The sequence below is a fragment of the Melospiza georgiana genome, chromosome 9 (assembly GCF_028018845.1).
Source record: "Melospiza georgiana isolate bMelGeo1 chromosome 9, bMelGeo1.pri, whole genome shotgun sequence".
NCBI lineage: Eukaryota > Metazoa > Chordata > Aves > Passeriformes > Passerellidae > Melospiza > Melospiza georgiana.
Window position 1 is genome coordinate 21,412,679 of NC_080438.1, and position 23,181 is coordinate 21,435,859.

Below are 23,181 nucleotides of genomic sequence, written 5' to 3' on the forward strand. Positions count from 1 at the left end.
CTCAATCCTACAGTCTTGCTGAATGTAGGGAGGCGTGGCTGTGTGTTGTACCCATGGACCTCCAGGGACACTTCAGACATGGGGATCAGATGGTTGTGAATGAGTTGATATTAGCTCATATGCTTGGACTCTCATTTCCTCAAGTGCTGCTGCTTCTCTTGAATACAGTATCTCTACAACTTTTGAGCTAATGTTCTTGCCTATCCTCACAGCAGGGGTTAACTCAAATTTCCTTCCTGATAGCCCCAAGCAATTAAAAAGAAATTACAGTGTCTTGGGTGCAGGATAGTGTGCATGGATGCCTTTAGTGTGGGTGCTGGGTGCTGATGGGCTGCAGGTACAGGTACAGAGGAGCAGCTAACTTGCAGACAGTTCCATGGAAAACAGAGTGATGTGATACAGGAGAGCAAGGAACCTGGTGATGGGGAATGGCTGCACCAAAGGGATGAGCAGCCCATGTGGTTTGGAACTGTGGTTGCCTGTGGTGGATGGCTGCCCAGGCTACTTGGCTCTGCAGCAGGAACACAGCTTTACTTGTTCAGGCCCGGGAGAGCCAGGGCAGGATGAAGAGAGCAGTTGTGTTGGCAGCCAGAGATGGGTCTGTCCTGAGTCCTCTCTGGCCTTCCCAGTTCCAGCTGGATAGATGTTTCCACACACTGTTTAACAGCTGGTGTCCATAGGGACTGGCAGAAGTGTAAATGCTCATATTCTGCCATTCTCTCTTTCAGATGCAGAAGTAGCACAGGGCATCCTGTTTGGACCCTCAGCCATCCACACAGTGGGGCTGGAGCCAACCCTGCTTTTTCTTGCTGGTTGGAGGGTGACTCCTGTGGGAGCAGAGGTCTGCAGTGCTGTCACCAGCAGGGAGACCCCCAGCTTGGGCCCTCAGCACTGTGCAGAGCCTGGCAAGGGGAAAGGACAGAAAAAGAGATTTTGGCTCTTCTCCCTCCCCACTAGAAGCGGGTGAGGGGCTGCCAAGGGCTTTGCAGCAGGGAGAAGAAAGACGGCGTTCATGGGAGCTGCGTGACTCCGAGCTGGTGGGCTGGGAGCCAGGCACGTCAGCACCTGATGGGCCAGCGCAGGAGGAAGGGCTTCCTGCTCCTCACTCCTCACCTTCTCCAGAGGAGCCTTTCAAGGGGTCCCAGCCCAATGTAGTGATGTCTCTCCAGCCCAGAACAGGCAGGACAGTGGGGCAGGACTGTTGCCTGTGTGGGGCATTGCACTGGCACAGTGTGCTGGGGGAGGTCTTTGCCCAGGAGCCTGGTTTGTTCACTGCTACCCTGGACCGTGCTGCCTGAGACAGCTGCCCAGGATCCCTCCTGCCTGCCTGTGTTCTCCACCAGATTTGGGGGACCTGGATCAGTCATTTTGCCATCTTTGCAGACTCTGCCAAGAAGCAGCCTCCACTTGTGCACTGGCTGTGTGGTGGCTGCACAGAGCATTCCCAGAGAGAGTGCAGGACTAGGGCTGTGGGAGCGACCCTGGGGGCTGGACAACCATCACCTCTCACAGCAGATCCCTGCCCCTTCTGCAGGCACGCTGGAGCCTGCCTAGAAAATCCTTCCTCCAGAAGCCACTGGACAGAGGAGCCCTTGTGCAGCCTTTTTGGAGAGGTGCCTGGTACCTGCTGAGGCAGACTTTCCACTTCCCAGTGAACAGATGCCTGGCTATGGCTGGGCCATATGGTGTTTTGGACTCACTGCTCTCCCAGCACAACCTCTCCTCCAGCCTTACAAGCAGGTGAGATTGCTCAGGGCTCTGATCCCTGGCGACAGCTCCTTGCAGGCTGTGGGAGCTGCCAACAGTCTGGTGCAGGGGGAGGTGTGACAGGTCTGTGCTTGGAGTCTGTGCCTCTGGGAAGTGCCACCTAGTCAGTGTGGCCTTGATGCTGCGTCACTGTTCCTAGAGAGGTTTGGTTGTGCAGGGGGCTTGCACTGCTGGCCCAGCATCTGAGGAAAGCACACCATGTGATGAGGGTGAGTAAACAGCACTTCTGGTTTGTGGTCAAGGTTGATTGTGACATCCTGGGGACACCTCTGAGGCTGGGATGAAATCAGACTCTGCCTGCCTGCCAAGAGGCTATATCAGAGCCAGAATCTTTGGATTCACAATCTTATCCTGTAAGCCATTCCTACACAAGCTGCTACATCCTTCTGATTTCTCCAGCAGTCTCTGCTGCTTTTCCCACTCAGTCAGGTTTATTGGGTGAGCGATTGCCCGAGGCTCAGCGTCAGCAGTTGTGCTCACTGTCAGGCCATGTGGATTTGAGATGGGAAGGGAGGAGCTGGCAGCTTTGCCCTTTGGCAGCATGTTGCAGGGTACAAAGCCAGCCAGCCCTCTTCCTTGCCAAGCTGTAAATTTGGCCCCTTGCTCCAGTGCTTCTCTGACTTTTCCTGTGGGCTGAGGGTTCATCCCACTCGTGCTGTGGCTGCTCTGCTAACTTTTCCTTCAGCTCCCTGTGCCCTTATGCTTGCACACACAGTGCTGTCAGCTCTGCTGCCTGGGTGCACTTCTGACTCATCATGTGCTGCCTGGGCAGCTCCCCATTTCGTTACTGTTAGGAGTTCATGGCAGTGGGCTGTGAAACTGCGTTCCCCTCTTCCCCACCCTGCTCAGTCCCATGCCCCTAGGAGGGACAAAGCCTGTGGAGCTGTCTGCCCTGACCAGGATAGCCCTAGCACTGATGCTGTGCCTGGCTGGGATGCTCTGTGCCGTGGTCTGTCCCTGGCACCTCCCTCCTATGGAGATTTCTGCAGCACAGCACAGCATCCCAAGATCCTGTGCCAGTGCAGGGCAGAGGAGCTGGTGCTTCCCCAGGCATTCTGGCAGGGACCAGCCATTTCCATCTGCATAATGGAGACTGTAGCACAACCACCATCAACCCACTCTGAGATATTTTTAGGCCTGGCTGTGCTGATGAGGGAGAGATGACAGGCTCACTCCACATCCAGACCATGCGATGCCTCTCCCAGCTGCAGCCACCTGGTGCAATGGGAGAAGTGTGGGCTGTTCCCCCAGAGAAGGCAGCCCTGACTGGGTGCTGTGGCTCTGGGCTTGCTGGGAGCAGCTACTGGTGCTGGATACCACCATCCTTCTCCCTCTGAACTTGTTCAGCTTCACTGCTTTTGAGAAAGCAGCTTAATGAATTCCCCAGGCCTCACTGGCTCTTGACATTAAGGGTATTTGCTGGCTTGTGAAGGAAAAGGAGGGACGAAGCTGTGGGACTGAAGCATGGCAGTGACACACTTGCACACGGTCACTTGCTGTCACAGAATTGGGGAGCCCTTTCAGCTGAGGAGTTTGGCTTTTCTGCAGGGCCTGAGGCTTGCTGGAAAGTTCTATGGAAGAGGATATCAAGGCTTCCCCTTTTCACCAGAGCCCTGTGTGGGGCTGCAACTGGTGGAGTGGGAGGAGCAGTAGTTTGGAGGTGACTGGGATGAGTTGATGGAGGACAGGAGATCTGGGGCACAAGGCTGTCTCCTGTGGCCGGGCTTGTCTGAAGCTGGTCCCTCAGCACTGCTGGGGAGGCCTTGCATGAAACAGGTCCCCAGTGCCCTGGACACACACAATGACAGTGTGTTGGGCAGTGACATGGCCAAGCCATGACTGTGTTGTGGGTGCTGGCAGAGGGGAGAACTGTCCTGCACAGGGTCTGTGGCTGGGTTAGAGGGGAGCTGGACTAGACTGGAGCAGGCTGCTGTACCCAGCTTCACACCAGGGCTCAAATGCCAGCCTGGGTAGGTTGTAGGTGCTGGACTCTGAACACAAGACTTGTCTGGGTGACTGCAGAAAGCAGTGGTGCTAATCTTCCCTGTCCACAGGAACCAGTCTGTCACTGGTACCAACACCTCACTGTGTTTGTCTTACCCCATCCCTTCATTGGAAGGACCAGTTCAGCTGCAGCTGCAAACCTCCCTCAACTGGCTACTGAGACCTGGAAAGCTCCAGCCCTGAGCAGCTGCTTCTGCCTGACCCTGTGGATCTGCCAGCATCCCCCAGCATAGCTGTGGCTCAGCTGATGGCTGCAGAAAGTTCATATTCCCTTGGCTGTGGCATAGGAAGTAGGTTCCCATGGAGCAGGGTAGAGAAGCTTTGTTGGAGAGGCAGACCTTTGTCCCCACCTTCTTGTGGCTGGGTGGGATGGGCTGCAGCTGAAAACAAGGACTCCTGGCCTGGCTGGTCCCCCATGACTGCTGGGGCAGAGGCAGAGTTCTCCATTGGCTGGCAGGTCTGTACATTCACTGTTTAGGATCCCACTTACTGCACAAGGATCCAGCGTTCCCTTAGTTCTGTTCTCACTCATACCAACACAGACTTGTGTGACTTCGTGTGACGTACTCAGGGGGGTTGAGGTGTTTTGGCAGCACCCTTCTGCCTGTGTCCCCTGCCTGTGGCTGGCAGCTGCCTCTTCATAGCTGCTATTAGCCCACATCCTGCCAGCAAACAGAGCACCCAGAGGCATTTTCCCCTGGCTGCTCTAACTTCCTGTTATGAAAAGCAGCTGCAAGAATGCACAGGTTGTCTGAATCTCCCAAACCAAGCATGTTCATGTCCTGCAGCAGAGCACAAACCCTTGGCTACATCCTGCAGCACAGGGGTCAGGGCAGTGGAAACTGAGCCCTCAGCCCCTGCACCCTCTCACACAGCTCCTAATGGCCCATGCCATGCTTCTCTCCTTTCTTCCTTTTCCCAAGAGAGACCAGATAAGCCTCAGCACCCAGGAGTGGGGAAGAAAGGCACTGGGACATGGCAGGGCTACCTCAGCTGGCAGCTACCCTGCCAACCCAGTGTCCCAGGCCAGGCAGCTGTTCTCATGACCAACAGGGAAGCACCTCCACCAGCAGCACCAGCACTTCCTTCCACCACCTTCCCAGTGGCTGACAGTATTTGAGGTGGTTAGTGCTTTCCCTTCCTCCTCCCTCTCCTCGCCCTTGCTACTTCCCATCTCCTTGATCCCTTTCCTGAGCATTGTGCTTGCCCTGGTCTCAGATGTGTGGGAGGTGGGATGCTTCAAGAGCATCTCTCTGGGCTCATGGCCCTGCAGCCTGGGAGGTGTTGATGTCCCTTGGTGCATGACAGGGTTTTCAGAGGGGCAGTCACCCGCAGGGGTGCAGCCTGTGGCTCTGCAGACAGGACATGCCCTGGGAGTTGCTTGCCAGAGGCAGCATTGCTGATCATTTCCTTTGGGCACCTGGGGAGGAGATCAGAGTGACCCAAATGGGGAAGGTTTGTAAACCTGAAGTGGACACTGACTCAGGCACTTGTGCTGCTGTGCTTATGCTGTGGGTTTTGGCATCAGCTCACTTGGGCATGTATGGGAGAGACAGGTATGAGTAACAGAGTTGGTTGCTGTACTGTATGAAGGTTGCTGGTGCATTACTTGGGTTCAGAGGCTCCAGTTCACCATGGAGCAATGGAGAGGAGGTTCAGGCTGAACAGGATGAAAAGAGGAGCCCATGGCTAGTGGCCCCATCACCATAGCAGGCCAGCTGAAGGTACACAAGGGGTTGCTCCAGTGCAAGTAATTAAGTACTAAAGCTCCAGGCTGGAAATTACACATTCCCTGGGTCAAGGGCTGGCAATGAACAGTGCTGCAGGTAGTGTAATGCCACAGAGCCAGCTCAGGCTGTTGTACCTGTTTTTAGAAAAATATGTGCATGAGCTGGAAGAGCAGGTGAACAAGATTGTCCTCAGGCAGAGCCCTCCACACCTTCTCCACTGCCTTCTCTGGCTTGCAGGAATCAGTCCTGGCCTCCTTTTTGCTGCTGGAGCTGTTTGGACAGGAGATCAGGCAGGGTGCTTACAGGTCAGGGCAAAACAGCAAGCACGTCCATGCAGCATCTCTTCTTCATGCCTGAGCCACTAATGTCAAAAAATTTAAGTTGAAACCTTAAACTTGTTGAGATCTAGTTGAGACCTAAACTTATTTTGCAAGCTGCTTCATGGTAGGGATGGCTGCCCCTGTAACCTTCAGTGACCATGCTGTACTTAATTCCAGGCTTCAGTTTTTCCCATCTTCAACTTCTCACCTTTGGCTTCTGCCCTTCCTTCTGCCCATGGCAGTACTCTGCTCCTTCTGGCAGTGAGGAGACACTCTCCTGAGGCAATGAAGTACCTTGTCCTCCTCACACCCTATGCAGCCTTATTTGTCACATTTCCAACTCTTAGCTCCTTTTTTTGTGGTGGTGTTGCTGCTCCTTGGGATTTCTGTGCCTGTTCTGAAGTTTGGATAGCCAGACCAGACATCAAGTTGGCTTTGCCAGAGCTGTAGCTCTGCTTGGAAATCCTCTCCATGTCCCTCTGACTCATGGCCCTCAGAGCCAAGGTACTGTGATGCGGGCTCATGGCAACAGTCATGTGTGGGGTCTGCTCTTTTGCAGCCTTTTTACTTAATTTCACCTCCCACCCTCACTTTCAGGGAGATTCTCCATCCTGTGGTACAGCCTGTCTTCTCCATTCCCAAGAACCTTCCTTTGCAGCCCATCACTGGGCTGGGGGCTGTTATAATTTTCCCAGGCCATTCAGCTCGTGCTGTAGCAACAAGCAGCGTTCAGTGTTTTATCAGCCCCAAATGTAAGCCTTCTTCTTGTTATCCAGATTATTGATATTAACACCTATTAAATGGCACTGGACCAGGGGTCACTGGGGGTCTAGGTAGGCTTTCTGTTGTTGATGTCTCCCCATTAAGCCTTGGCTCACTGACAGATCTCAGAATGCAGCTGTTAATATGTGTAGTTGTTAATCTACTTGAGTCTTATTAATTCTTTATAATACATACTTTTAATTAAAATCCTGCAGCATTATTGAAAGCAGTGGAGAAGGCAAAGTGTTCTCTATAAATGTTCTTACTCTCAGCACCCAGAACTTTCCTTTTGCCCAGGAAGGATTTTCCCTGTGTAACAGCCTCAGGATGCCTTTAGCTGTGCTTTCACCTACAGTCTGGGACTCTCTGCCATTTCTCTGCCCATGGCTTTGGCCCTTTAGGTTATGCTGGCCTTCTACCAGCTGACCATTCATTAAAAATTAACACATGTGTTTGGGAGAGTCTGTGATTAAATCATCAAATTGTTTGCAAATTACTTGGGCCTGTAGCATGAGTGTGGCTGGTTTGGGGAGCTGCAGCCTCTTCTTGTGCCACTGCTTTGCTGAATTCCCTCCTCCCTGTGACAGCACATGAGATGGAGTCACTCCTGCCATTCCCATTTGAGAGGAGGCAGTGGCTGGATGGTGCCTGCCTGCCTCACCTGACTCTTCCAGCTGTTTTTATGGTATGAAAGGGGATGGGGTAATGCCTGTCTGGAGAGCTCAAGATGAAGCCATTGAGGTTCACTGCCATCACAGTTCTAAGCATCTCAGAAATTCAAGTTTATTCAGCAATCATTCAGAAATTCAAAGACAGCACTTCTGGCTTCAGAGAGGCAGCATGGCCACAGCTGGAGCTGGGTTCATTCAAGGTTCCTGCAGCACTGGCATGAAGAAATGCACTGTGATACCAGTGATGGCACCTGGGCTGAGCAAGACTCCATATTTCACTCCCAGATCTCAGGTAGGCTTCACTAGGGAGGCTGCTGGTGGGGGGGGGAGGTTATTTTACCTGGTTTCTTAAGGAGTAGAATTAAAGAGGAAACCTTCACCTAGCCTATTACTTTTAAGAGGCTGTGTTCATGGTGTGCAGCCTGGTAACTAGTCAGTGCACAGATTCTACGGTGACCATTGTCACTCTGGACAGAATGGGTAAAATATTAACAGGCATTGCACAATACTTCCCAGACAGTCAAACTAGCCTGCATGCCAGCAGGCACTGCTTGGTTCTGTGCTCTCCTCTCTTGCACGGTGCAGTAACCTACTGGGAGCAGGACATTTGCTCGTGGACAGCTCACCAGGGCTTAGCAAATCTTCCTAAGGCCTGCCAAGCTCAGCTCTCTAAGCCCCTCCAACCATGACATCCATGATTCTAGGACAAGGGAGCAAGTGAGGGAGGTGTGTGGGAGTGGAGGTGTCTCCAACCAGCAAACTCCATTCCTCAGTTCCTGGATGTGCAGCTGAGATACAGGTGGTTCTAACCTGCCAGCAGGGGGTCTGGAAAAGATTTGAGACAATCCTGCCTGAATCCTTATCCTGATGCTGTGGTAGAAAGGACTAATGCAGCTCTGTAAGTCAGAAAATAGGAAAAGCAGATTAAATCCCTGTGTCAAAGCATTAGGGAGGCTCATTGTGGGATTCTATATCTTGAAAAGGATTCAGGAAAATCAGAGAGACTCTGTAGAGCAGAAACACAAAAAATGGCTTGAGGGTGGGAGGAAAAGCCTGGCAGAAAGAGAATTAAGCGACTCAGTATATTTAGCTTTTCAGAAAGACGGATGAGAGGGGGTTTGCCTGCAGCATATGTGTAGTGTCACAAAGAGAAAATGCCAGGCTCTGAAAGGCTCTTTAATCAAGCAGAAGGCAGAATAAAATGGTATGTCTGCAAGCTGAAGCCAGACACAGGGAGGTGGGATGCTCTTCTGAACGTGAGGGTGAGGGACTCCTGAAACAGACCCAGAAAAGTGGGAGTCTTCAATGATTGTCTTCAATTCAAGCCTACCTCCTCTCTTGGAAACTCTGAGTGAACCAAACATAGTGTATTGGAATTACTGCAAGGAGATGAACTGCTGAGCAGGGTGCTGGCCAGGGGCTTGCACTTGCATGACTGCCTGCCAGGTGGGACCATTGGGTCACATCCTCTGAGGAAGATCCTTGGAAAGCTGCTCCACTCAGGCAGAGTACTTGGGGAGGCAATCAGGCAGGCTCCAGATGTTTACCTGCTCCCAAAGAGGTAAGTGTGATTCTTTGCTGTTGAAAACATCTGGAGGGTGGCAGAATTTTTGAGCCAAGTTCAGATTGTTTTAACTTGTTTTGTGTGGGCCTGGTGCTGATGCTGTTTAACATTTCTGTTCTTAGAGTAGCCAGAGCACCAGATATGTAAAGTGTTCTCCACAGTCTGATCACGTTCAGAGTCTGCATTTAAGAATAAGACATGAGTGTGTGAGATGGAACAAGTTTGGTCAGAGAGATAAGACAAACTACAAGTGTCTTATAGCCCAGATTGCATTCCTTGAGCCTGTGCATCAGCAGAGGTAATCTCTGTCTAGTCATTACTGAAAGAGATCTTTGCTGTGGTATAGAGTGGTATGTAATTAATCATAAAATATTGCATTAATTAGTATTGAGTCTCATTTGATGACATTTAATTTGGGGAGAAGGATTACAGTGTGAGTATTAGAATAGTAATTTTTATAGGGTAAAGAAACAAAATGAGATTAGAAGTCTCTATGAAGGAAGCCTGGAGGCTGATGTGTATATTTGGCATCTGATGCAGATAGTTACAACCTAACTTAATTTACTGGTGGGAAAAGATGCTGCTCAGCATCTCCTCATGCACATGAGGGGAGTTTGCAGAGCAATTCTGGCATGCCTCAGGTGGGCTCCTTTCAAAAGAAGGGCTGAAGGAAGCTTTGCTTATGGTCATGGTGGTGTGTCCAAGTCATGCTGAGTCCAACATGAGTGTCTCTGCAGCATTGATGCAGGGACACAGGTGTAGGACCCCTCACTGCCTGCTCCAAGCAGTGACCAGCCCTAACTGTCTTATGCTACTTGCTAATGCAGCCACCAGCTGTGCCCTCTGCCAGAGCCCTTTTTCTCCAGATCATGGCCAGTGCTGCTGTAGGAAATTCTCTGCAGACATGGGTAGCTACAGGTTCAGCTGGTTTGCTGCAAGTGGGTTTTGTTGAGCAGGATGGGCTAGATCACTTGCCTGATCATTTGGTCAGTTTGGCTTTAAAAAGCTCCAGAGCATTCTGGAAAGCAGCACAGCAATATGATAGGATTTAATCAGACTTAATTATTCCCCTGCTGTCTATCTCCTAGCAACATCCAGCTTGACATCTGCCTGCGAATGAAATGTGTAAGCTAAGTAGGAACATGTTCAGACTAAAGTCCTGCTACTTGAACCAAATCACGCCACTAACCATTGCCTTAATTCATCTCATGGCCATCAAACAGCTGCCAGGCGCTGGTACCTGATTTTCCAAGATGCACAGCGCTTGTCTTCCGAGGTTTTTCCAGGCTGGCAAGGAGGGTGACTTCATCCTGGGCTCTTTGCAGCACACTGACACCTGATAACGGGGTTAGAGTTTCCTGAGTGACAAACAGGGCTCAGGGGCAAGCCCCAGACTTGTCGCTGTTTGGCTTCGTGCTGTAGGTCCCCGCTTATCTCATCCGTGAAATCAGATCACCTGCTGTGCCCACACACCGCGGGGTTCAAATGCGGTACGGGGGCGGTTTAGGTGAAGCTCGGGGACAGCTGGAGCAGATGTGGCGCAGTGGCAGCAAGCAGTGCAGCAGCTCCGTGTCACAGGGACAAGGGCGGTTGAGGCAGGGAGATGAGAGCCAGCTTACGCAGATGGAGGGATGAAGAGGGGAAGAGAGGAGCAGGCATAAAGCAAGCGTTTGTGAAGCAAAACTGGGCTCCAGCCAGACGTGATGTGGCACAGGAGTCGGTGGAGCTGCTGGAAGAAATGAGCCCAGCAGCAGAGCTGGGGCCATAGGAGGAGGCTGCCTGCACCAGCCCTGGCTGCCAGCTCGCCTTGAAGCTGGAGGGAAGGGAGCTGCCTCAGAGCAACGAGCATCCTGAGCAGGTCAGCCCTTCGAGCTGGGGGTTGATGGGCCAGTAGCTTGGGGGCAGATCTACAGATAGACAGGGCTGCATGAAAGTGGTCGTGTCCCCTCTCCACCTGCCTCCTCACCACATACCTCCTCATGGGGATATTGGTGTCAGTGGTACCTGGGTGCTTGCATGAGCCTGTTGGTCTCCTCTGCTGTCTCTAGAAATTGTTGTTGGCATCCAAAAAAACCTAATGGTGTATCAGTGTGACATGTGTCTCCCTTGTGTCTCTGCAGAGGAGAGTGGTAGCTCTGGAAGCCTGGCTGCATGGGTGCCACACTAGCAATCAACTTGTACTGACTTCATTTGTGCAGAGCACAAAGTGGGGTTTCTGGCTCTGAAAATGGGGCTGCATGAACCCCCACCAGCTCTCCCTGTAACCAGCAGGGACTTGGCCTTTTGTCAATTCCCTTTGTCAACAGAGCTCAGCCAGCTCTGCGCTGTTCAAGGCAGTGTCTGCCATTCAACATCAGCACCTGGGCTCACCTCAGTGGGAGCTGCCACCATGCCGGATATGATCTTACTAGGATTCCCCTAAAATCACCTTTTGTTTTCCTTCTGTTATCAGTGACAAATGGAGGGTCACTGGGCTGGTCACTAAAGATGTAGGTTTATTCCTCACGGTTTCTTTCCTTTCAGATGACTTTCCCCTTCACAACTAATAATTTCCCTTTGTCATTCTATTCCTGAGAGGTGTTATATTAGAATTTGTCACTTGCCCTCTGCCTAAGGACCATTAGATGGTTGTGGGACCAGCAAGAACGAGGCAATGCTGTGGGAAGGTTGCATTGCAGGCTGTTCCCAGTGCTGCTGTGCTCACAGGGCAGCTGTGCAGTGAGAAGGTGGAGACTGTCACACACCGGGAAGCGGCGGAAGCTGCACTGTGTGCGTGGCATGAGCTGTGCTGTGGAAGGGCAGCTGGGGGGGTCCGTGCCGCCCGGCCTAGTGTGGTCCAGTGGCGGAGGCTGTGCCACAGCGGGGAGGTGGCGCAGCGCCGTGCAGGGGCTGGGCAGCACCTTGCTGGGTGTGCAGTGCTGGGAGGGTTTGCAGGAGGTGTGAAGGCAGTGGCCGGACGGTGCAGCAGGGACAGGCGCTGTGCGGGGCAGCGATGGAAGCAAACTCAGGGCTGCGTTGTCGTGTCGCGGCTGCAGCTCGGCTGTGCAGAGCGGGGCAGGGCCGAGAGGCCATCGGAGCAGTGCTCGGCGGTCGGGCAGTGCAGCACCTGAGGGGAGGCGCAGCGCACTCAGTGCAGTGCCCGGAGGGCGGGCGATGCCGTGTCACTGCAGGGGCAGCAGCTGAGGTGCCTCAGCTGGCGGAAGGTGCAGCGCTGTGGGGTGACAATGCGGCGCCTCACAGCGGGTACAGTGCTGGCAGGGGCCACCCAGTGCCATGCCTGGAGGCACCACAGTGCTCTGGAGGTGCCGCGGCGTGACTGGAGAGCGGTGCCGGGATTTGGAGGAGGAGCGGTGTCCGGCGGCGGCCGTGAGGGGGGAGCGGGCCCGGGCCGTTCACCGCGGCGCCACCGCCACGCGCTGATTCTGGGGGGCGCTCTGCGCACGCGCACCGCCGCCCTGCCGCAGCGCTCCTCCGGCGGGGACCCCCTGCCGCGCGCCATTGGCTGCGGAAGCCTCCCGCGATTGGCCGGGGAGCGACCCCCCGCGCCGTCCCATTGGTCGGCGGCAGCCGCTATGCGGGCGGGCCCCGCCCCGCCCCCGCGCGCCATTGGCGGCCGCGGCGCCCCCCGGCGGCGGCGGGTCCCGCTGGGCGCGCCCGGCATGGCGGCGCCCGCAGCCCCGCGCCCGGGGGGCGCAGCCGGCGGCCGAGCGCCCGGGGCCGGCGGCGGCCGGGTGAGGAGGGGCGGGGGGGAGCGGGCGGGCAGGGCCGCTCACGGCGGCTGGCGCGCCGAGCGGGGTCCGGCGGGGCGCGGCGCGGCGTAGCCCGTAGCGGAGCACGGCGAGGCGGGGGCAGCCCGGCGGTGGCGACGCCGCTGCCCGTTCAAACCCAGGCTCCAGCCGGCCGCTGGCGGCTGTCAGCTGGCGGGCAGCTGCCGTCCTGCCCGGGCCCGGCGAGCCCCTCTCCCCAGGCGCCGGTACCTGTCTAGGGCAGCGCGTCCCCGCAGCGCGCAGTGCCCGGGGCTCCGCGGGGCTCCAGCCGGGAGCAGCGCCGCGCCGGCCGCTCCCGCGGGCCCCCGACCGCGGGACACCCCGGCGCTGGGGGCTCGCTCTGTGGCGTGTCGGCAGGACGCGGTGCTCGCCAGGCCTCGGCGGCCAGGGCCGCGCTGGGCTCGGGTGCGTGAAGCGGCAGGAGCGCGGCTGATGCTCGCTCACAGCGTGGCGGTGACCGCCGGCTCTCCGGAGCGGCGCTGACCCTGTGGCGGCCAGAACGGGCGGCTGCCCGGGGTGGTTCTTGTTCCGCTGCTACGCTTTGGGGAACGCGTGTGTTTTATCTGGAGGAGGAGCACGGTTTGGGATCTGTGCGTTATGCTGGGTATGGGATTGCACGTTTTGGAGAGGATGCCCGTTGGAGAAGGTGGCTCCAGCCTCAACCTGTTTTTCTTTCTCAGGTCATGTAGAAGAGCGGATTTAATGTGAAGATGGGACTCTTGGTGTTTATGCGTAACCTGCTGCTAGCCCTCTGCCTCTTTCTGGTTCTGGGATTTCTGTACTATTCTGCTTGGAAGTTGCACCTTCTCAGATGGGAGGATTCAAGTAAGTAGGGGAACGGTGCAACTGTTTCTGGGCTCCCTAAATCGCCTGTTAAATAGTTGCAATAGTGGTGAGGTGGTTCTGATTTAGTAGTATTAGAGGGATGTGATTAAGCCCACTCAAATGCTAGAGCTTTTAGTATGCTTAAGGGGTCGAATTTGTGACTACCTAATGCTCTTTATGGCTTTGCTTTTCTTACTGGGTACAAGAGCAGATTCATGCTTTATAAATCTAGTATTAGAGATCTCAGTTCTTGGAATATTTTGTTAGTTTATGATTCCTAATTGTCAAAATAAAGAGTTTGTATGTTGAGGCTTTTATTTCCTGAATCCTCTGTGCATTTTAACATATCTAACAAAAGTTTGTTTTTTTTCCCTCTGGTGAGTTTTGATTTCTTTCTGTAATCATCTGTGCTGGTTATCTCATCATCTTACTTTGTCCTTCAGAAATCCCCATCTTCCATTTATCTTCCATGTTATTATCTGCCAACTATCTGTCATCTAAAGGATGTCTTTCAACCTTTTTAAGTCCAAAGAGACATCTGACCTCATTGAATACAATCTGCGGATTGTACTGTGCAGTAAGGCCATAGAAGGTTACAGTTGCAATGAAATTAGGCTGAAGTTTGATTGCTCAGTTGCTGCTCTTATTTTTGTTTGTGTTGATTTTGCCTGCATGCAAGAACTGTTTATTTAAAACATAAAAACAAGAAAACAATTCCCTCCTCTCCCCCCCTGCCCAAAACACAAGCCGGCCCTCCTTGCAGCTGTTCCACAGGCTGTTTCAGATGTCTCAGAGCTGACTGTTGCTCCCTGGATCAGCAGCTGAGAAACATTGATCCAGAACTGACAAGAAGCCGCTGGTCAAATTTCTTCTTTGCTGTACTGTGTTTTTGTGCATACTGATAGAGGTTTCTGCTGCAATGCTTCTTAAACTTCACATTTTTTCTACCTCTGTGTGCTCCAAATCTGTTATTGTGTGCTCTTAAGAAGTTTTGCATGATGACAGATGATGCCTTGGATATGACACTTGTGCTGATGCACTGATTTTGACAGGGAACCACTAAGGTGACTTGGACTAGAACAAGTATTGTAAGACTAAATTTGTAAAAGAAGATGCATAGTGTTTTTCTGAGCAGGGATTTTTTCTTCAGGTTTGTGCTTCAGAGAGGGAGTTAAAAACCTTCATTATGTGTTTCTGCAGCGTAGCACTTTTATTGGCAAGATGTAGAAAACCCTTCCTGCATGAAAATAAGTACAGTTCTGGTTAAAAGAATAGTTTTTCCATATCTGCTATCACATGATGATCTCTTATGCAATTATACCACCTACCATCCTTTACTTCCTTCACGCCACCAGGAAATCATGTTGGACTTCCCAAGGCCTGCAAAAAAAAAAAAACTTTCATGCCACAACTTGCGTGTGATCTTTGTTACATATGAAGAAGCAGCTATGTGTTTATGTGTTATGCACTACGGTGCTGGGGAGGGTTCTAACTTTCTGCAATCCTCCTCAGATTTTGTGCCTTTAGCTTTGTGTGCTGTTTGTTGTTTTACAGTCCCTGGGAGGTTTTGTGGTAACTTTGGGTTGCAGTGCAGTGTTGCAAATGTGTGTGCAGATGCTGTGGATTTCTATAAATGGAACACTTGTACCTAGAAAGATGACTCTTAAGTTGCGGCCTAGTTAGAGTGATTTCTGTTGAGTGCATTGCCTGCTTTTGGGTAACCAGGATGTTCTGACAGGAGCACTGTGAGGTGGCATAACAGAACTTTGGTTTGGTGTGTCTCCCTTTTTCCCATCTTCTGTGTAAAATGTGTCATTCATTTATTCTTGGAAGTTCAGTGCTTGCATTAAGCTTCTCCAACCTGTACAAAGAGATGATTCTAGCTTGAGGATTTAGCTTGCTGTTCTTTATCAGTTGCCACAATTGATTTAGGCTGTACTGTTGTTCCTTCTAGACACTTTTGTGGATTGTGTCTTAAATAGTGGATGAAGTTCTTTGAAATATTAGCATAAGCAGCAGCCTAATGTAAAGGGTCAGATGTTACTTTTGAAACAGTAAGGATGGTACCTGTTTTCAGTTGGTCTTCAGACTTTTTTATGCATCATAACCCATTTTATTTATCATGTAATTTAACACAGGATGAGCTTATGCAAATATAAAGTAGAAATTTAAAACCCCATTTTGGGAAACTTCATATGAAGAGTTAATGTTAAATAAATTGTGTTCTAGAAGTCTGCTTTGGAAGTTAACAAATGACAGATTTGAATTACTTATTTAACTGCTTAGGCCTTCTCGAGTATGTGTAATATGATACAATGTATAATGGGGCAATTATACTTTGTATTTGCTGAAGGGGAGCCTTGCTTACTTAAGTGCCCCAGACAGGTGGTGCATAACTCTTGTGGTTTTATTTCCTGAATTACAATGTAGTGTGTGACCTTGTAAATTTCCTTAAGATTGATATGATAATGCTGATGTCCCCAAAGGCAAAACTAAGTCAGATGTGTTAATTTTGGGGTCCTTAGTAATCAAAGGTTATTGATTTTGTGTGAGTTATCTTCTTATTAAGTTACTTTAATTTTTCTTTTGACTAGTGCCTTTCATCTGTTTAATAGTGACTCCCTAGCTTCAGCAGTGACGTTTTTGTTCTGTTCTTTGTGCTAGAGGAGGTATGAAACTAAGCTGATCCCAGTACCTGACACCTTTGCAATCTCTTCAGAGACTGGCTTTAGTAAACTTGACACCCGTGTTTAATAATGGAAATAAACAAATTTGTTGTAGAGTATGGTGGAAAACACTTGATCTGCTTATTTGCTGCTTGTGTGGTTTGATCACTTAATGTTTTAGAAGATGCCTCTGTTTATCCATTCTCATGGATGAATTGAATGGTAACTGTAAAGTGGTTTACTGTGTAGTCTCCCTGACACTTGGATGTTCATGTATTTAGCTGCTAAAGTAAATAAATAGCTAAATTGTTTTGTTTATATGTACGTCTGACCTCTACAAGAAAGGAGGCTAAACTTCGAAATAGACCGAAAGATACACATCAATGTTTCTCTTAATGTTCCCTTAACATTAAATGTTCTCCTCTTAATGTTAAATCTGTTCTCCTTGAGTGATGCTTTAGTGAGTACTGCAAGATTATTCTCCTTCTTGTATGACTCTCCACCTTGCCAAAATACAAAGGAGAATAGGAAATAATTAATTTTTAAAAAGGCTTATCTTTACTGTGACAGGAATAGATTGGATTCAGCTCATGTGAACTAATTAACACTGAATTAAGTTCTACTCCTTCTTCTGTTCAGACAAACCTCCAGTGATTGCTACCCTTCTCTCATCCTTTTAGTGAGTATCATGGCTGGCTACTCTTCCCCAAGCCTTGTTTCATGTCAGTGGCAGAATGTTACTTCTCAGAGCAGCAACAAAGTACAAAAATAAGGGGTGTAATGCTGAATGCAGAAGGACCCCTGAGTTCTGGTGATGGTTGGGAGTACATAAGCAGGGTTTGGGACAGATTTCCTCTTTCTCTTTCCGGATGTTTGTAATGCAGCTTCAGTCTCTGACAGTAGTGGTAAGGGGCGTGCACTGGCCCTGCGTGTTCTCCCCAGGCAGGCAGTAACAGTGGATTCACAGCTCTCTGAGGAAGTGTTGAGTTGCACGGAGGTGTGCTGAGCACATAGAACTGATAATGTGATGTGGGAGACAAACAAGGAAATAACTAGTTTGTAATCAGGCTTAGCTGTCCTGAACATTCTGGAAGGAACTCAGAGGAGCAAATAATTGTACTGCTGTTCTTTGTGTTTCTGGCCACTTGGTTGTAGGAGAATTCTTGCAGAGTAATGGTAGTGATAGGAGCAGGTTTTGAAGGTCTGAGACATGCACAGCAGCTCCTTTCCTAGTAACTTCCCATCCTGTTCCTTCCCTGATGCATTTGGCTCTGAGGGGGAGGGATGGTGTTGTCTGTACCAGTGTGAAGGTACAGCTCGTAGGAGGGTGCAGTGTTGTCTTTGAAAAGTATGGTGGGAGATGGAGTTACTTAACCTGATATGTGTGTAGCTGATTTTGCAACTTCAAAATGAATGTGTTGTAAGGAATGATTCCATTACAAAGCATCCTGGCAATGGAAATATTGGACTCATTCCCCCAAGTCAGCTTTTACTTTTTCCCTCTCTCTCAAAGTATTGAAGTAAACTTGGGACAAGGACAGTGATGCTATTTTCTTGTTCTCTATTGTATTTCTTTCTACATTAGCATTGAACTAATGTAAAAAAATCTATACTCTGCATGAAGTACTTTTGCCAGAACCCATGTTAATACAGTTTGAGCTTGTCAGTTTGAATGTGGTTTTTGAAACATCTCCAGGTATGTTCTGTTGATGTCTCCTTAAAAAAGTCAAGTCACTATTCTGTTATCTGTTGCTCTGTGTTATTTTCAACTCTAATTCTGGCAAAGCAGCCAAAGAGATAAAGCTTTGGGAGGAGATTTTCCAAAGGTATTTCAGGACCCTTATCCTTTTTACTCCTTTTTTTTTTTAATGTCTGTTTCCAAGGGAACTGAGGAGACATAAACAGGCAAAACTGACTCACTTCTGGTTGCAGGTTTTTAATCTGCTTGCATTTCCATGGAAACCAGTCATGCAGCAAAAAAGGCTGAATTAATCAAAAGCAATCAAACCTTTATTATCAATATAAATACTGGTTTATCTCTTTCAAAGTAAAATGGTACTTTTGTCAATTCTTGTAATAGGGTCTAACAACGTACTGAAGAAATGGATCTTCTTGCAAGGACTTGGAAAATGTTTACTCTTAGTCAGGTGGCTCATGGATGTGTGTTGGTATCCAGGGTGGATGGGTACAGCTGCTGTGTCTTGGGCCACTGGGAGTGTCACTTGTTCTGCGTCAAGGGTGTGGCTCTTACGTACACGGACATCTGACTTCCTTCTGTTCTTTGTTTAGTGAAGAACCAATGAAAAGACCTTCAGTTGGTGTGTGAGCAACTAGGCCATGGGGACAAACTTGTCCTCTTTGTGGAGAGAGTCACGTAATGGTTTTGTGTTCTGCTCTGACTGTCCTACTTGCCTTTGCCAGAAGATGTGAATGCAGGAGTGCTCCTATAAAAAAATAACAACTCCAGGCCAGCTCAGCTTGGCACTGGGACCATGAATCTAATGAAGTGGCTTGAGCTGGGATGGCTGAGTTGGTGGTTAGGTGGTTGAGGGAGCATATTTTTTGACAAGGCACTTACAATGCTGTTGTAAGTGGTAGCAAGCAAATGGTGATGGTAACAATTTTAATTGCTCTGTATCTGTGGCATTAGCTTTAGAGGGGGAATGTGTGTACATTCTTTAAAGTAGACCTTACTGCTGTTGCCTCTGCTTCCCAGTCTGGAAAGCCTGAGAGACTAACCTTGTGGGCATTGCTTGGGACAGTATTGTGCAGCATTGTAAGCTTCCTGAAACAGTTGGGGATTTTTTTTTTTTTTGGTTTGGTGTTTTGTTTTGGTTAAGTTTTTTTTTTTTTTCCCTTTTGTCAGGTTGTTTTTTTTTTAATTTGTTTGTTTGTTTGCTTTGTAGGAAGAGACCAGGTACAGCACTGAGATGGATTATTGTGAATTCTTTAATGTTTGAGTTATTAGTAACTTCAAGGTTTGTTTCATCCACTTAGCTGTAAAGTGTATTAGTGCTGTACTTTATGCACCAAAATTGAGAACAAATGTTTAGAAAGTTCTTGTAACAGGGATCCAGCTACAGTTTTATGAATCTCTTTGCTAGTTTTCAGATGCTTTGGGGATTTGAGGATCACGGTGATGCTTTTTTGAAATGCTAAAAATATAGCAAGTAGTGTTATTGAGGCAGCATGCATATTAGAAACAAAGATGTAAAAATAGAACTTAAAACAAGAGTTGTCTGGTAAAGTAGCTTAACTTTTCTAAGTTTTTCTCATATTGGGCTGAAGTATTCCACTTGTGTTCAGTTAGAAACTTAAAGCTAAAGTGTACTAACTATGGTGGGTAATTCTTTTATCTGTGCAGAACACAGGAAAAAATTGATCTGGTGCCCAGAAATTGTCACTGCTCAAGTTACTTTTGTGTTCCCTCTTAGCCTGCCAGAATAAGGAGCATGGCTAAACTTAAACTCCAGCAACTGCAGGACACTCAGTTGTGCTAGTATCTTTCACAGCTATAATTGTGCCAGCTATTTCTCTCTTGGCTGGAGGCTGGTGTGTGTGTTCCTGACTGCTCTTGCTGCGGCTGTTAAACGTAACCGCACGGAGCTGCTGCCCGGCTCAGCCACGGCAGCTGCCCGTGTGTGTGCCACCAGGACAGAGGAGACAGTCTGCTCTCTGAATGTGAATCACAACCCAGGAGACTTAAAAACCAATTTCAGAAATTCACGAGTGCCTCTCTGTCTTTTAGAAGGCAGGACTTCACAGGACAGACAAGGAACATAGGGGAATGCAAGTGCCTCATCTTTTTCTGATCTGTTACTGCTTATTTAGTGAAATACCCAGCATTACTTTATGACCCAGCTGTCTCTCCAGGAATTTTGAGTGCTGCTATAATGTTAGCAGTACTGGACAAAACTCTGCAGGGGCAATGGGAAATGATGCATGGCAGAGCTGTTGAGAGAGGAAGCAAGTATAATGTGCCTTGTCCTTGGGATTTCTCCAGAGGAGGACACGCCCTGAACAGTATTCTGGCTTTAGGAACATATAAGGAGCAGGTTTAGTGAAGGTCATTAAGGGCATAACACCCTAAGCATGTTGTGGCTTGAGGGGTGGCTGTAACACTCTATCTTAATTTTGGCTTTTTTGGGTTACTGTTTTAGTTGTGGATGAGTGCTGACCTTTTAGCAAGATGGAAAAGTGAGGTGCAAGAATACTTCTCCATCTCCCTGCTTATGGCTGGGCCATAGTTTTGCATTTTGAAATAAGTAAGTTGCTCTTGCTTCTCTTGACAGCGACTGTCTTGATGCTATTTGAGTCCCTTTCTCTTTCCCCCATCTCTTCATTTGTATTATTAGTCATGGGTGCAATTGAGGAATTTGCCCAGTTTAAAACTGAGTGTGATACTTGTTTGTTTCACTCAGTTGACCTCAGCCTGGCTTGGTGTTTCACTTTCTTCACTTTCTCAATTTGTGCATTTTCTCCCCAGCCTCCCCACAAATTTTTGGGAAGGGTATATTCCTGTGACTTTAGATGTGTTCATAAGGAGCAGTATTTCAGTGTCTTACATGCAGCCGAAGCTGTGTCCTCCAGTATGGATTTGCAGAGGTCAAAGTCAGCAGTTTTCCATATTCTGGAAATGCATTGGAAGTACATTGCAGTGAAAGCACTTTACCTCTGGTAGCAATTGCTCTGCAGCTGAGTGCTTTCAGAGGTGAAAGGATTTATTCATCTCAGCTGACTGTGAACCCCTTAGCAATGTGTTCAGCTGGAAACAATACCTCCTTGTGAGAGCTGTGTCATCTGTGCTAGCGAGTGCTTCTCTGCCTCTCCTCCTCACTGTGCATCCTCCTCCTCTCACCTGTACCATTGCAGCACTGCCTGTAGTGATTAAGGTATTGCCAACCTCAATGGGAGCTCCCCCCACCACTCATTTGATAGAATAGATGGCAAATTTTCCCTTGACTTTGATACAGACATGCTGGCTTTGGGCACCTTCCATGCTCATTTCAGTTCTGCTGACGTTGGGACAAAGGAGGTAATTTGTGATTTGTCTCAAGTTGGACAGCTGCTGCTGCTGCTGTGATCTAAGTGTGGCCTTGGTACTGATTCTGACTATGCCTGTCACACTTAATGATGTTTTTCAGAGATTTTTCCTAGTTTGTTATCTTCTGTCAACACTGTCACTGTAATATCTCGTTTTTGTCATTGTAGTCTGGGTTTACATCACAGTGTCAGGCTGAGGCAATAAAGCAGCCAAACAACCTGGGTATGACTTGCAAGGACAAGTACACTTGGGTCATGAGGTCTAGCTCTCTATGAATTATGTATCTCTTCTGCACTTCAGAAGGAATGTAATTGTGCATCCAAGCAAAAAGTAATTTGTACTGTGCATGCATATCCTGAATGGATAGCTTGAACCTGAGGTAGCTGATTTCAAGTGGTTACTCCTTCATGGCACCGGGTGATTATATTGCTCTTGTATGCATTGCTTTCCTGAGAGAGTAACAGGATAGTGCCAAAATCCTAGTCAGGTGCAGAAACTACAGGATGTTTCTTAAGCAGTCCTTGGTATTTTGCATAACCAAAGGCCTCAACAATCCAGGAAGTGTATATCTCTGAGGGTCAGAATTTAGCATTCCTTGCTCAGTTCCAAAAAAAAAAAAAAAATCAGAATGTGTTAAAATCATAAATTTCCATTTTTAAGTGCTTATAACCATGCATTTTTAACACCTTTTTCATATCCTGCTGGGATCCCTCCTACTTTAACTCAGTTCTGTTAGAGCATGTCACTTTTTCACAATTGTTATCCTGTGAGTTTCAGTGTTTGGACACTGATTAAATGTGAGTCATTAGAGCTGCAGCAGTGCAGGAAGTGTACTCCTTAATCACTCACAGAACAAAAGAGATAATAACTACAGAAAAGTTTAACTGATATCTTATCTACAGTGAATATGCATGTTCCAAGGAGGATCTTCTTTCAAAGCACTATGAACAGATGCATGTATGCTTTAAAAGAAGTAGTGAAAAAAAGATGGCACAGAAATTAATAAAAACTGAGTTTTACTAACAGATAAGTAGCTGATGGCTGCCTACTTCTGAAGGCTTACCCTTACTGTTGCAATGTTAATAATTTATTAGTGCAATTGCATTTATTTGTCTTTGTTACAAGTTAATCAATCTCAGAGTAGCTATAAAATGCTATGTAAATATTGTTTCTCAGCTGTAATTGTGCCCAGACATACTAATGGGAAAAATGTACTGAGGCACATGTCTTAGGATGAAGGGTGATGAATAGACCTGACTCAGGGAGGCAGAGGAAGCTGAGGCACAGGAAAGTCAAATTTTTCTACGTCATGCAGCAGCTCAAGGGCAGAGCTATGAATAGAATAAAGGTCTCAAGGTTTTTCATCTCAGTCCAGTTGGCTAAATGAGACTCACTGTCCTATAATTACACATTCTGTGTCTCTGGTTTAGAAGGGCAGCAATATGTTGAAGTTGCTTGCTTGTGGCAGAGGTCACCTGTGGGTGCTTGTAAAGCACAGGCAGTATTTCGGAGAGCTGCACTGATGATAAAGCATGGTCTGCATGGGCAGTGCTGCTGGAGTGATGCAGGGGCTGTTATTAGGGTGTGATGTGGCTGCTGTGAGTTGCTGCTGGGAGCTGCCTCAGGTGCATCTGTGCAAGTGCCTTCAGACCTAAGTGTGCAGCCTGAACTGTTGTGAATTCTGGTCTGGGGCTTTTCAACCTTTGAAAGGGTTGATTTGCCCCATCAAAGGCCCTGTACTTCTTGCTCTTTAGCTGCTTCAATACTGGGGAGTATTTTTTTTTATAGTGGAAAAGTTTAATTTTGCTCTCCATATATAAGGTCAAGACTCTCTGTTATTCCAAAGTTTAAACATTAAACAAATACATGTTCAGGCAGACTAAACTTCTAGAATTTCTGCTCAAACAATGAAAGACTGAGCTTTCAGAAAGAGAGGAGCAACGAAACAGTTCGGGCTGTTTTAACCATAGCAATCATTAATGCTCTGGGTATAATTAGAAACCTAATTACTGTGAATTTACTTGCAAAGACTTTTCAGCCTTTTGAGACTTGCCCCACACA

At 48.7% G+C, this 23,181-nt stretch overlaps 1 protein-coding gene across 5 annotated transcripts in view; it reads left to right on the forward strand.

Annotated features, from left to right (window-relative positions):
• Positions 1–8,083: 8,083 nt before the first annotated feature.
• ST3GAL3 (ST3 beta-galactoside alpha-2,3-sialyltransferase 3) overlaps positions 8,084–23,181 on the forward strand; it is a 169,386-nt gene continuing 154,288 nt past the window's right edge. For 4 of the 5 annotated variants that reach the window (XM_058030421.1, XM_058030424.1, XM_058030423.1 and 1 more), the window contains exons 1-2: positions 12,496–12,549; positions 13,266–13,410. In XM_058030421.1, the coding sequence (XP_057886404.1) occupies positions 13,296–13,410 (115 nt within the window). In that variant the 5' untranslated portion in view covers positions 12,496–12,549; positions 13,266–13,295. Of the gene's footprint in view, positions 8,816–12,495; positions 12,550–13,265; positions 13,411–23,181 lie in introns of those variants that run through there. The other variant, XM_058030422.1, reaches the window with a different exon arrangement.